A 15,542-nucleotide genomic window follows, 5' to 3' on the forward strand; every position below is an offset into this window, starting at 1 on the left:
CGAAGCCTCCAAGGAATGGATGGGACTAGATGCAGTGGATCGCAGAGGTGGCAAGGATGCAGACTCACGCAGTGCCACCCAGGTCTGGTATGGAGTGCGGAAGAACTCTTCCTGCGATGCGGTATGCCCAGGACTCCGATTATCAGGGGCTGACATAGTACTCTGATGTCGAGGAGGCGTGATGGGCTCCAAAGGAGGCATATCACTAAAGGAAGCCCGCCTCGAGGCTCCCGCCGCCCTCCGTCGATCCTCCTCGTCGAGAAGTGAGATCGAACGACGAGGAGGAGGGGGAGGGGGCGGTCCTCCCCCCGGGACCGGGACGTCACCCTGAATAGAGGCGATAAGCCGGGGTCCCATAGACTGCATAAGCTCGACAAACTGAGCTTCCAGCAGGGATCGCAGTGAAGCCGATATGGAGGGATCCGCACCGAAAGGGGGTCCTCCAGCACGGTCTTCGCGCTCCTTTGCGGCCAAGTGCTTCTGCTTGCTAGCTTTAGGCACTTTGATGACCACCGGAGGGACAGTGGAAGGCGGTACCTGAGCCGAGGAGACGGGGACAGGCACCGGTGCCGAACTCGAGGCTGAAGTCGGTGTGAACGATGCCGGCTTCACAATGCCAGATGCAGGAGTCGTCGATGCAGGTTTCGAACGGACCAGCGAAACATCAGCAGAAGTTGAAGCAGACGGCTCCTTGGCAGTCTCCATCTTAAACATCGACTCCCAGAGCAAGCAGCGCCGTTTAAACGAGCGCGCAGTAAGCGTGGAACAAGGCCGGCACGATTTCGGAACGTGTTCTGGACCAAGACACTGAAGACAGCGTCGATGCGGGTCCGTCAACGAAATCGCACGCTGGCACTTGCTGCACTTTTTAAAACCGGTGATCGGCCGGGACATAGGCCGGAAAATCATCGCCGCAAGGTCGAAGGCGCTAGGCCTAAGCCACGAGGCCGGCCCGGCCGAACCGCCGGAAGAAATAATTTTAACTTTTTTTTTTTTTTAGAAAATATAAAGTAAAGTTGAAATAAATCAAATAAACAAAAAACGCGGTACAAAGAAGGCAAATTTACTGAAATTCAGTCAGCGCAGATTGAAGTGAAACTTCTCAGCTCCGCGGAAAGAAAAGAACTGAGGAGACACGCCCGGTACATCGGGCGGGAAGGCACTGGCGCATGCGTGGTGCGGGCATCTCGAAACTTCTGAGTTTCTTCAAGCAAGACATGCTTGCAAGATGTCCGTATCGGGGCTCTGTCGGATGACATCACCCACTACTGAGAATACCTGCCTGCTTGTCCTGGGATAAAATATTTTACAGCATACATTTTTCTATCTCTCTGTTATAAGGCAAGTATGTGTATCTTTATTTCATTACTTTTTATATATTTTATAAGTACATTTCTGCAGTATATATTTCACAGTCAATCCTGATTACATAATAAATGCAGATTCTTGTGAGAATTGGTAGGCAACTTTTAAGATGTTGGATATAAACTTGCAGGTGGCTAAATTTAAAATAATGTAACAACTGTGGGTTTCTCACAAGATCCATTTCTCTCATACATAGCATGAGCAAAATTAATCAATTTGGAAACATTAGCCCAGCTCTTTAGAAGTCAACATGGTTTTTAGCCAGATCCAGAAAATACATTTACCTTCTATGCCAGGCTTGCTATGTGATAATGGAATTTACCAATGTGAGTTACTGTTAAGACAGGTTATTTTACCACAAGTCCAATGAGATCTTGTGCTAAAATAACCCATCTTACCAGTAGTGCATACTGAGTTCCCCTTATGTTGAATTTTTTACTTTAGAAAAATAAATAAAACAGCAGTCTAAAAAATCTACACCATTAAGAATATTTAAAATTAAAGTTATGCTACAATTTAATAGTTATTAAACACAAGGTACTGTGAAGTATTTTTCTTACATCTCAAAAAATATATTGTCATATTGTTAACAAAACTACTGGAGGCTGCACTGGCATTTCAGCTTTTTGCAATTTCATTACTAATAAAAACAATGCAATATATTATTTTATTTAAAAAAAAAAACAACCAAAACTTATATCCTACATATCCAACAATCTATGTGGGTTACAATATACATATACATTCAATATCAAACAACCTAACAGTAATACCATTTAAAACTGCAAAAATGAAAAGGTGGTTAAGGGAGGGTAGCATTTCTGAATGTGTACATGACACATTCAAGAGCCATCACTGAACAGAATGAACATGGACTATCTTTATCTCAATTGCCTTCTGAGGTACTAAAACTGGTCTCTCAGAGAAAATACATTGGTAGCATACTGACATCCATGGCATTGGAAGTCTGGGTGTGCGGACTGAGCTTCATATACACTACCGTATAAACTAAAAGGACAAAAAAGAGATTGCTTTTACATTTCACAACTGTATTAGCGAGTGCTAATCTGGTGCGTGCGCACCTTTGTAAAAGGAGCCCTATGTTTCATGACACACTGATGTTTTTAATTCATGCATGCTGCCAAACACCACTTTATACTATCAAATCCCATTTTCTAATGTTATCATAATTTTAAAACTATTTATACGACTTAACAGGAGTAGTGGGGAAGTAATAAAATGTATTTAAAAATTGATACTAACATCAGTGAATATTTTAGAAATGACATCTACTGTATGTGTCATTAAAAACTAAGTTTTACTGTAATGCTGAACTTGCTCATTAGAGGTTTCTTATCAGATCATGAAAGAAAAGTCCATTTTATCAGTGATGTACTGAAAAGGTGTGCTTATATATACTTTGAAATCCAAAATAAAAATTACAGAAAACAAGCAAAACCAGTATGTCTCGGTACCACTTACCATGGCCTGTAGAAAAATTTTGAAAGCATATAAAAGAATTACAAGTAGTTAATTTCAAAATTAATTTTAAAAGTCAAATGTTAGAAAATATATTCATAGGACTGAAGTGTATAAAAAGTAGAAAATTGCTTTTGCAAGAACCAAACCTCTTATCCATTTCTTTCTCTTACTATACAAGGACTTTTGGAAGGATGGAAAACAAAAATAAGCACAGAATTTAAGCTGATATTGACCACTGCGTCATTAATAGAGGTTAAAGGCCTTGATTGAAATTTATGATGAGTACTGCTAAAAAAACATGCTAATTCAACCCTTTTGGGGTTTGACACGGGTTAAACCAAATTACTACATAACCAAAGAAAAGGTCAATTCCACAAAGAAAATGGACAAAAACAGCAAAGTGAGGGAAAGCTAAAGCAAAGGTTAAAAACATCATTTATGAAAAATAATAAATGAGAAAATAAGCTGCAGAGGTGGGGAAACATGTGGATACATGATTCGGATTTATTTTGACAGAGATATATGCTTTAATAAAAGATTAAGGGGCTCATAATCGAAAGAGAAAAACATCCAAAAACATGGTCTAAGTCACAAAACATGGTCATTTAAAACATGGTCTAAGTCACAAAAACCCACCTAACGTGACCAGATAAGCACTGCAAACACATAATAGACCCCCACACACTACCCCAGTGATCACTGATCCCCACCCCCATAAAAATATTAATCACAACTTGAAAATTGTGCCACCAGAACATCATCACCAGGCAGCCTAGCATAGGAAAGCCTAGTGGTGCTGCACAGAGGCGTCTTAAGCTGTCTTGGGGGTGGGTCAGGGACCCATGGAGAGAAGGACCCATGCCCATAAGCCCCTATAATCACTGCATTAATATTGAAACATGTGTACTCCCCTATACACCCTCAAAACCCTGTTTTACTGCCATATAAGTGGCTCCTGCAGCCATAAGGGCTATTAGGGTGGTAGATAAGTGGGTCTAGGGGATTCTGGAGGTGGTTTGGGGGGCTCACCATGACCTATAAGGGAGCTATAGTGAGGAGAAGACATGGCACCCTTTTTGTGAAGTCCACAGCAGTGCCCTGTAAGGTACCCCACTATTTAGGTGCCATGTCTGGGTGTTCGGTCCATCACTTTGGAGACCCCTCCCACGTCCAACAGGGCTTGTTCTAGGCGTTTTTGACTTGGATGAAAATGTGGTATAAAGATGGACGATTTAGTGACTTGGATGATCAGATCGACAGGACGTATACTTAGATGATTTTCGAAATGAAAAAAAAAGTGGACATATTTTTCGGAAATATGTCCTAAGTTGTTTTTTTACTTTGGATGACTTGCGACTTAGACGAAATTGAACTTAGACGTTCCTTTCGATTATGTCCCTCCATGTTCTTACTTTGCTAACTTTCTTTCAGATAGAAGACATTATCTGCTGCTTCCCATTAAGTCATGAATCTGCAGAAGGGTGTCACTCCAAAATGCTAAACTCCTCCCCTTCTGCAGTAGAGAACAGCTCCTTCTTCAGTTGGTACCAAAGCAATCGAACTCCACTGAAACAGAAGAAAAGAGGAGGGAAATGGGGAACTCCCCAGCAACAACTATATTCTGTTCTGTAACTTATGATAACAGAACAATGATTAATAAACATTTAACAACTTAATACTGAACAACAATTACATATGAGTAGCTAGGAACCAACCAGCTAAGTGCAACTAGTAGGAGCCATAAAAAAACCCCTAAAGGAGAAAGGGAATATGAACCCTCATGTCCCTGTAGTTTTGTCTCTGCTAAATCTTGGATACAGGAGAAGAGGTCCCAAGATGGACATTGGCAACATCAAAGGTAGAAATCAGGCGAATCAAAAGCTTTGATAGGGTAGGGCATACAGAATCCTATGTCTTCAATATGAAAGGATTAGCAATGTAAGAACCTAATCTTTCATTTAGTAGTGAAGACATAGGATTCTACCGAGGACCCAAAAGCAGCATCCTCTCAAACTACCACATCCACTCTGTAGAACCTCATAAAGGCATGGAAAGACCAAATAGCTGCTATATAAATTTCATCAGGTGAAACAGCCTGGAATTCCACCCAGGAAGTAGCAACACTTCTAGTTGAATGTGCTACAATCGAGATAGGGGGCTGTTTACCACAGGCAATGTAGGAATATGAAATTGTCATGCGAATCCATCTCGTAAATGAAGCCTTGGAAGCTGGCTTGATTTGTTTCGATTGGCTGGTCAGCACAAAAAGGGGGGTGGATAGCCAGGAATCATTAGTCCGTTCCAGGTATTGAAGTAGGACTATATGCACATCCAGCTTCTGCATAACTCTGTACTGTTTTGCTAAACCCATAGGGTGAAAGGTGGGTAAACATATGTCCTGATTGATATGGAAGGCAGAAACCACATTTGGGAGAAAGGAAGAAACCATCCGCAGAGAAGCTCCAGACTCTGTAAACCTGAGAAAGGCTCTCTACAGGAGAGGGCCTGTAACTCTGAGATCTGCCTTGCCGAGACTATGGCAACCAAAAACCCAGTCAGTAGAATGGGCAAACTTGATGGGCTATGGCCCTTTTCTGCTGTCATTTTCTATGTTTCTATGTAACTGCAAGATCCAAGAGGGATGCGTCCGGATGAGGCTCATACAGAGCCCAAGATAGGTTCTTCAGAAACACATTGAGGTCCAATATGGGAACAGCCTGAGCAGCAAGGGGAGTCGCAATCTGAATACCCCTTTCATAAACCAAATGACGTCTAGATGAGACGTCAATGACTGCATGTCTCTACGGTCTCTAAAACATGAAAGACGTTGATGAAAGCACTAGGACCTTTTCAAGACCGGCCTGTAGAAATGCTACAATCACTGGGATAGAAGCTCACTCAGGCTCCACCCACTCTTTGGCACACCATAATTGGAAAGACTTCCGGGTCTTCACATGCTGCTTTGCTCTAAAGAGATTCATAACGAACCACCTCTGAATAACCCTTATGAATTAGGACTGTGAGCTCAAGAGCCATGCCATAAGACCAAAGCACTTAGGATTCTCCATGGGAACTGGGCCTTGACTAAGGAGCTCTGGATGAACTGATTGTTTGAGAAACCTACCTCTTTCCAGATACAACAGATCTAGGTACCACGACTGGTGGGGCCAGTCTGGAGCTACCATAACCACCATTACCTACTTTGAAAAATTATGAGCCATGGAATCGAGGGTGAAATACTCACGTGGATTAAAAACTGGCTGGTGGATAGGAAACAGAGAGTGGGGGTAAATGGACAATACTCGGACTGGAAAAGCATCACAAGTGGAGTGCTGCAGGGTTTGGTGCTCAGACCTGTGCTTTTCAACATATTTTAAAAAACCTGGAAATTGATACGAGTGAGGTGATTAAATTTGCAGACGATACAAAGTTATTCAGAGTAGTGAAGATGCAGGAGGATTGCGAAGACCTGCAACATGACACTCTTGAGAAATGGGCTGCAACATGGCAAATGAGGTTTAACGTGGATAAGTGTAAGGTGATGCATGTCGGTAACAAAAATCTTATACACGAATAAAGGATGTCCGGTGCGGTACTTGGAGAGACCCCCCCCCCCCTCAGGAAAGACTTGGGAGTACTGGTCGACAAGTCGATGAAGCCATCAACGCAATGTGCGGCGGCGGCGGCAAAAAGGGCGAACAGAATGCTAGGAATGATTAAGAAGGGGATCACGAACAGATCAGAGAAGGTTATCATGCCACTGTACCGGGCCATGGTACGCCCTCACCAGGAGTACTGCAGCCAGCACTGGTCACCGTACAAGAAGAAGGACACAGTGCTACTCGAAAGGGTCCAGAGAAGAGCGACTAAGATGGTTAAGGGGCTGGAGGAGTTGCCGTACAGTGAGAGATTAGAGAAACGGCCTCTTCTCCCTTGAAAGAGGAGACTGAGAGGGGACATGATCAAAACATTCAAGATAATGAAGGGAAAAGACTTAGATAAAGATAGGTTGTTCACCCTCTCTAAGGTAGGGAGAACGAGACAGCACTCACTAAAATTAAAAGGGGATAGATTCCGTACAAACGTAAGGAAGTTCTTCTTCACCCAGAGAGTGGTAGAAAACTGGAACGCTCATCCGTAGGCTGTTATAGGGGAAAACACCCTCCAGGGATTCAAGACAAAGTTAGACAAGTTCCTGCAGAACCAGAACGTACGTAGGTAAGGCTAGTCTCAGTTAGGGCACTGGTCTTTGACCTAATGGCCGCCGCGTGAGCAGACTGCTGGGTAAGTTGGACCACTGGTCTGACACAGCAGCGGTAATTCTTATGTTCTTAGAGTTCGCTATTCTGCCAATAATATGATCCACCATTGCCCATGGAGGAAACACCTAGACCAGCAGATTGGAGGGCCAAGGATGAATGAGTGCATCTAGCCCTGTGCTTCCCGGTTTAGTCCTTCAACTTTAGAAGTGATCTGTCTTCGCATTCTTGGCTGTGGCCATGAGATTCATGTTAGGATGCATAGGCAGAGAAATAGCCAGTAGGAAAAAAGGAGGTTATTGATGCCCCTGTATAACACACTAATTTATTTATTATTTATACATTTATATAGCACATACAACTATGCGGTTTCCATATCACATACATAAAATCTTGTTTCCCTGTGATTATCACATATAACACAGACATGTCTAAACAACATCATAATCATTCCTGTTATGAACAGGGATAGAACGCAAATTCAATCAATTCAGAAATACAAGCAAGTTTTAAATCATACATTGCTGTCAAAAAATTCTAAAAGGCGATTATCAACTGAAATATACCTTAGCTTAGGAAGGCATTGGCAAATAATTGAGTTTTCAACATTTTCTTAAAATTCACCCTCCCCATACAGAACCGCAAGATACTAAGGCAAGACATTCCATTCAATTAGAATATTGTGTGCAATTTTGGAGACTGCACCTTCAAAAAGATATAAACAGGATGGAGTCAGCCCAGAGAAGGCTATTAAAATGGTTGGTGGTCACCATGAGGCAGTGGTCTCAAACTCAAATCCTTTGCAGGGCCACATTTTGGATTTGTAGGTACTTGGAGGGCCGCAGGAAAAAAAGTTAAAGTCTTATTAAAGAAATGACAATTTTGCATGAGGTAAAACTTTATAGTTTATAAATCTCCCCCCCCCCCCCAAGGCCTGCATGTTTCCCCCTTCTTTGCAGCGTCCTCCAGCTTCTCCCCTGGCCTCCCGATCTTAGTTTCAGCTAATTACCATGCCTGCAGAGAGGATCGCCGGTGCTGTAACATTCCTTGCAGGCTGCCATCAGCCTCCCCATGTTCCCTCTGCCACGGTCCTGCTCCTCCTCTAACGTCATAGGGAGGCCGATGGCAGCCTGCAAGGACATAAGAACTCATGTTCTTATGTCCTTGCAGGCTGCCATCGGCCTCCCCATGTTCCCTCTGCCACGGTCCTGCTCCTCCTCTAACGTCAGGGGCAGGATTGCAGCAGAGGAAACATGATGCTGAGGATCGCTACAGCACTGGTAATCCTCTCTGCATGCTACTGTAATTATCTGAAGGTAAGAGCTGGAGGCCAGGGGGGAAGTCGGAGGATGCTGCAAAGAGCGGGCAGTACTAGTACAGACCGCGGGCCGCAAAATAGTACCTGGAGGGCCGCATGTGCCCCCCAGACCACAAGTTTGAGAACACTGCCATAAGGCATATAGGGACAGACTTAAAAATCTCAATATGTACACTTTAGAGGAAAGTCAGGAGATGGGAGATACGATATAGACATTTAAGTATACCTATGTGGCATAAATGTGTGAGGCAAGTCATAACAACATAAGAATAGCCTTACTGGGTCAGACCAATGGTCCATTAAGCCCAGTAGCCCATTCTCACGGTGGCCAATCCCTAAAGAGTACCTGGCCAAAACCTAAAGAGTAATATTCCATGCTACCAATCCAGGGCAAGCAGTGGCTTTCCCCATGTCTTTCTCAATAACAGAATATGTACTTTGTCTCCAGGAAATTGTCCAAACCTTTCTTAAAACCAGCTATGCTATCTGCTCTTACAACAACCTATGGCAATGCGTTCCAGAGCTTATCTATTCTCTGAGTGAAAAAAAAATTTCCTCCTATTGGTTTTAAAGTATTTCCCTGTAACTGAGTGTTCTAGTCTTTGTAATTTTTGACGGAGTGAAAAATTGATCCCCTTGTACTCATATCTCCTCTCAGCCGTCTCTTTTCCAAGCTGAAGAGCCCTTTTTAGGCTTTCCTCATACGAGAGGAGTTCCATCCCCTTTATCATCTTGATCTCTCTTCTTTGAACCTTTTCTAGTGCCGCTGTAGCTTTCTTGAGATAAGGAGACCAGAACTGAACGCAATGCTCCAGATGAGGTCGCACCATGGAGCGATACAGGGGCGTTATAACACTCTTAGTCTTGTTAGCCATCCCTTTTTTAATAATTCCTAGCATCCTGTTTGCTTTTTTGCTCGCCGTCGCACATTGGGCGGAAGGTTTCATCGAATTGTCTACAATGACACCCAGATCTTTTCTTGGGCGCTAATGCCCAAGGTGAACTCTAGCATACGATAACTGTGATTCGGTTTATTCTTCCCAATCTGCATCACTTGGATTTTGTCCACATTAAATTTCATCTGCCACTTGGACACCCAGTCTTCCAATTTCCTAAGGTCTGCCTGTAATTTTTCACAATCTGCATGCGTATTAACAACTTTGAACAGTTTAGTTGTTAAATCCCCCGTTCAATCCCCCCCCCCACTCTTTCCATCTCATCTATACAATGTAACTTTTTCCCTTTCCTCCCCCACTGCCCTCACATTCCAATATGTCAAGTCTTTGTCATTTATGTTAAATTTTAGACATCTTTATGCACATTCTACTACATTTAAACTCTTTATTAATTTTATTGTTAACCGGCCAGACAATTGTTTGATGGTAGGGATATTAAAAACTAATAAACTTGGAAACTTAGTGTCATCTGCAAATTTAATCACCTCACTTTTCGCTCCAATTTCCAGACCATTTAAAACTAAGTTAAATAGCAGCAGACCCATTCATTTGAAAGGAAGTTCTGTAAAGATGGCATTGGATGAAGTCAAGAGGCAATAGGCTCAGGAGTAATCGAAGGAAATCCTTTTTCACAGAAAGGGTGGTAGGTGCTTGGAATAATCTCCTAGTAGAGCTGGTGGAAACAAAGGCTGTGTCTGAATTCAAGAAAGAGAGGGACAGTTACTTGGGATCTCTTAGGAAAAGGAGGACATACTGAATGGGCCCTTTTGTCTTTACATGGAAACATAACATCAGATAATGATCTATTTGTTTAAGACTACATGTAACATAAGAACATAAGAATTGCCGCTGCTGGGTCAGACCAGTGGTCCATCATGTTCAGCAGTCCGCTCACGCAGCGGCCCCCAGGTCAAAGACCAGTGCTCTAAATGAGTCCAGTCTCACCTGTGTATGTTCCAGTTTAGCAGTTTCTCCAATCTCTCACTGTACAGCAACTCCTCCAGCCCCTTAACCATTTTAGTCGCTTTTCTCTGGACCCTTTCAAGTAGTACCGTGTCCTTCATGTATGGCGACTAGTGCTGAACTCTAGGTGAGGGCACACCATGGCCCGGTACAGTGGTATGATAACCTTCTCGGAACTGTTCGTGATCCCCTTCTTAATCATTCCTAGCATTCTGTTCGCCCTTTTCGCCGCTGCCACGCATTGCGTGGACAGCTTCATCGACTTGTCTCTTTCCTGGAAGGTCTCTCCAAGTACCGCCCCAGACATCCTCTATTCGTGCATGAGATTTCTCGAGCTTGATTATTATACCCCTGTATCTTCACTACTCTGAATAACTTTGTATTGTCCACAAATTTAATCACCTCACTCGTCGTACCAATGTCCAGAACGTTTATAAAGATGTTGAAGAGTACAGGTCCAAGCACCGAACCCTGCGGCTCCCCACTGGTGACGCTCTTCCTGTCCGAGTATTGCCTATTTACCCCCACTCTCTGCTTCCTATGCTCCAGCCAGTTTTTAATCCACGTATTTCACGCTCAATTCCATGGCTCGCAATTTTCCAAAGTAGTCGTTCATGTGGAACCTTGTCGAATGCCTTCTGAAAATCCATATATACAATGTCAACTGGGTCGCCCTTGTCTATCTGCCTGTTTACTCCCTTGAAAGTTCGTCAAACAAGATCTGCCTTTGCTGAAAATGTGCTGGCTGGTCCTCATCAGATTGTGTCCATTAAGGTGATCAATGATGTGGTCCTTTATCAGCGCCTCTACCATTTTTCCCGGTACCGAGGTGAGACTCACCGGTCTGTAGTTTCATGGATCTCCACTCAAACCGTTTTTGAAGATCAGCGTAACATTCGCCACCTTCCAGTCTTCCGGAATCTTTCCCGATTTGATCGACATATTGACTATTAGTTGAAGCAGTTCAGCTATAGTCCCTTTCAATTCCTTGATGACCCTTGGATTGATGTAGAAACATAGAAACATGATGGCAGATAAAGGACCAATGGCCCATCTAGTCTGCCCATTTGCAGTAACCATTATCTCTTTCTCTCTCTGAGAGATCCCATGTGCCTATCCCAGGCCCTTTTGAATTGAGACACAGTCTCTGGCTCCACCACTTCTTCTGGGAGACTGTTCCATGCATCTACAACCTTTTCTGTAAAAAAGTGTTTCCTTAGACTACAACGGAGCCTATCACCTCTTAACTTCATCCTCTGCCCTCTCATTCCAGAGCTTCCTTTCAAATGAAAGAGACTCGACACATGCACATTTATGCCACGTAGATATTTAAACGTCCCTTTCCTGCCTTTCCTCCAAAGTATACAGATTGAGATCTTTAAGTCTGTCCCCATACGCCTTATGATGAAGAGCACACACCATTTTAGTAACTTTCCTCTGGACCAACTCCATCCTTTTTATATCTTTTTGAAGGTGCAGCCTCCAGAAATGTACACAATACTCTAAATGAGGTCTCACCAGAGTCTTATACAGGGGTATCAATACTACCTTTTTCCTACTGGCCATAGCTCTCTCTATGCACCCTAGAATCCTTCTAGATTTCGCCGTCACCTTTTCAACCTGTTTGGCCACCTTAAGATCATCACATACAATCACACCCAAATCCTGCTCTTCTGTCATGCACAGTCATTCTAAGTCGGTCCACACTGAATCGCTGTATCTCAGGACTGCTTCCCAGCACTATTGTACCGTTCCCTTGGGTTTTGCAGCCCAAATGCATGACCTTGCATTCCTTAGCAGTAAACTTTATCTGCCAAATTTCAGACTATTCTTCAAGCTTTGCCAGGTCTTTCTTCATGTTGTTCACACCATCCTGGGTGTCTACCCTATTGCAGATTTTGGTATCATCCATAAAGAGACGTATCTTACCTGACAGCCCTGCAGCAATATCATTTATAAAAATGATAAAAAGAACAGGATCAAGAACAGAACCTTGAGGCACACCACTGGTAACATCCACACATCTACCACCTTTAAAAAAAAAAAAAAAAAAAAGAAGTATTTCCTTAGATGACTCCTGAGCCCATCACCTCTTAATTTCATCCTATGTTCTCTTATTCCAGAACTTCATTTCAACTGAAAGAGACTTGATTCATGTGCATTTATGCAAGTAGGTATTTAAATATTTCTATCATATCTCCCCTCTCCCACCTTTCCTCCAAAGTATACATTTTAAGATCTTTAAGTCTGTCCCCATATACGTGATTAAGACCACCAACCATTTTAGTCCTCTGAGCCGACACCATCCTGTTTATATCTTTTTGAAGGTGTAATCTCCGGAATTGTACACAATACTCTAAATGAGGTCTCACCAGAGTCTTATACATGGGCATCACTACCTCCTTTTTCCTGCTGGCCATATCTCTCCCTAAGCACCTTAGCATCCTTCTAACTTTTGCTGTCACCTTTTAAACCTGTTTGGCCACCTTAAGATCATAACATACTATTACACTTAATTCTTACTCCTCTTTCATGCACAGAAGGTTCTTTAGCATGACCCGTTCCCCTTGGGATTTGCAGCCCAAAGAGCTAGAGCTATTGAACCTTGAACCTAACAGGGATGCAACTCATTGCAATCTTACAAGGAGGAAGGCTCTGCAAGATTCAGAGCTGTTATTAAGAGATGAGAGCTCTTCCAGGTTGGAGATCTGGCAGTACAACAGTGACTCCCTCTAGGTATAAGAGAGGAACAGTCATAGAGGTGGAGCTCTGTGACCAAATAACAGAGTAGAGGAAAAAGACCAAACCGGGATTTATTTGCCTAAGAGTGAGACTTGGGGCACAGTGGCAAGCACATCGGGAAGAACAACTAGCAGCAGGACATGAGGGAAGATATACTGTACACAGTAAGTTAATAATAATAATAACTTTATTCTTCTATACCGCCACAATCTTGCGACTTCTAGGCGGTTTACATTCAAGAGAGCTGGACATTCAGCGATTTACAATATGTAGAAGGAGTACAGAGTACAGAGACTTTAAGAAATTGAAATTACAAAATATACGGTTTGCTAAGAATTTCGGAGCGGAACTGTAAAGAAAAGTCGCAAATTTAAAAAAAAACAAAAAACAGCTAAAATACAATATACAGTTTGTTTAGAGATTCAGAGGGGACATATTAGAAGAAAGGTCCTGAAATTATAAATGCTGTTCTATTAGGATTTCAGAGGGCATTTTTTTAAAGAAACAGAGTATTTGGTGAGATTCTGTTTAGGTGATATATCTGTCGAATAAGGTAGTTCCTTATATAAGAATAGCCATACTGGGTCACCATCCATAGCCCAGTATCTAATTTTCAACAAATAACTGGCAGAATCCCAAATAGTAACAAAATTTCCTGCTACCAATTTCAAGGCGAGCAATGGCTTCTCCCATGTCTATCTCAATAGCAGACATTTTCCTTCTGGAAAATTTTAAGCCCAGATATGCTAACTGCTGGTAATATTGCATTGGGCTCAGTATTGGTTTACATTAATCTATAAGAGGTTCTTGATACTTTATGATTAAGCTTCAAGGAGTTCAATACCCTTAGCTGGTTAAGTGCACTATTGGTACTTGTGAAAATCTATATTCAAATAAGGTAAGAAAAAATGTATAATACTGCTAACTAGCCTTATTCACAATCACACTTTTTTTCCATTAGGGGAGGGGAGAAAAGAAAAACCTGTAAACATTCTTCCTTTTTATATGGAGGCACCAAGCATCACATCCAGGGACCAATGGATCATGCCTGAAAGAGGATTTCTATTAGTTCAGCTCCAGACTAAAGGATGCTCACAAGGGGATAAAACTATATTCCAAATAAACTGTTAAGATATATATATATATATTTGAAAGCTGTGATGAATGTATCTACATACATATATAAATTATGCAAATGCTTACCAAATCACTAACAAGTGGAATAGGCTTCTTTTTGCGTAGGTCAGGCATACTATCAATGCCATAGAGACCTCCACCAGGCCTGGAAATAAAATATATCTTTTTAGCAACTTGAACCAAGTCTGTGAAAAGGAGTAATAGAAACAATGAAAATCTCTCATAACCTCACACAAAAGTTAATATGGTCCCAATTTTCAAAAATCCACCAAAGTATAAAAACATCAAGCAGCATAATATTTTTGTCTCTACTCTTCCCTTTAAGATTCTCCTCTTTTCCCTTTTCATTCTACTCTGAAAGAGTAAATACTTGTAAAATCTCCTACAACCAGTACAAGAGTACTTGATAGACAATGGTACTAATATGGTATGGATACCAGTAACAATTTGTAAGGCAAAGAGATAATCAATGTTGGAAAATTCTCATGTGCTTAATGTCATGCCAATTAAGATAATTTTAACGGGCAGCATAGGATCACATTTATAACATATTAAGTAAACAAGAAGGCCCAGATTCGGTATAGGACGCCCGGTCTCAGAAACCACCTAAGCGGCTTTTGAGAATCGAACTCAGGCGTCCTATATAGAATTGTATCATAAAAACATAAGAATAGCCTTACTAGGTCAGACCAATGGTCCATCAAGCTCAGTAACCCGCTCTCACGGTGGCCAATCCAGGTCACCAGCATCTGGCCAAAACCCAAAGAGTAGCAACATTCCATGCTACCGATCCAGGGCAAGCAGAGGCTTCGCCATGTCTTACTAACAGACTATGGACTTTTCCTCCAAGAATTTATCCAAACCTTTCTTAAAACCAGCTACGCTATCTACTTCTACCAGACGCCTAAGCCTGGTAAAGCTTTTACCAGATGCTTAAGCCTGCCTAACCACCCCGATTCTCTAACCGGCATCCACATCACATGCGCTGGTTAGAGAATCATGTTGCCGCTGAGTTGATCAAGGCACGGGAATCTCCCAGCTGCGATCAGCTCAGCAGCCGCAGCAGGGAACCCATACCACCAGCTAAGTCAACTGGCAAAAGAGATGCCCACTCCTTCCTGCTGGAACCTCTGAAGCCCTCCCACCCATGAATGTCAGCAGCAGGAGTGCCAAATTCCTCCTGCTGATACCACCCCAATACATCCCTGGCAGGAAGGATGCCCATTTCCTCCTGCTGGAACCCCCCCTCTCCCGAAGATCACCGGCAGGAGATATGCCCAATTCCACCCCCCCACCACAACACTAGTATCTATTATTGTT

The 15,542-nt window shown here is 42.5% G+C and overlaps 1 protein-coding gene across 6 annotated transcripts in view; it reads right to left on the bottom strand.

Annotated features, from left to right (window-relative positions):
* UNC13B (unc-13 homolog B) overlaps positions 1–15,542 on the bottom strand; it is an 837,582-nt gene that overhangs the window by 372,425 nt on the left and 449,615 nt on the right. For all 6 annotated transcript variants that reach the window (XM_033936000.1, XM_033936018.1, XM_033936037.1 and 3 more), the window contains one exon: positions 14,289–14,367. In XM_033936000.1, the coding sequence (XP_033791891.1) occupies positions 14,289–14,367 (79 nt within the window). The remainder of the gene's footprint in view (positions 1–14,288; positions 14,368–15,542) is intronic.

The sequence above is a fragment of the Geotrypetes seraphini genome, chromosome 1 (assembly GCF_902459505.1).
Source record: "Geotrypetes seraphini chromosome 1, aGeoSer1.1, whole genome shotgun sequence".
Taxonomy (NCBI): Eukaryota; Metazoa; Chordata; class Amphibia; order Gymnophiona; family Dermophiidae; genus Geotrypetes; species Geotrypetes seraphini.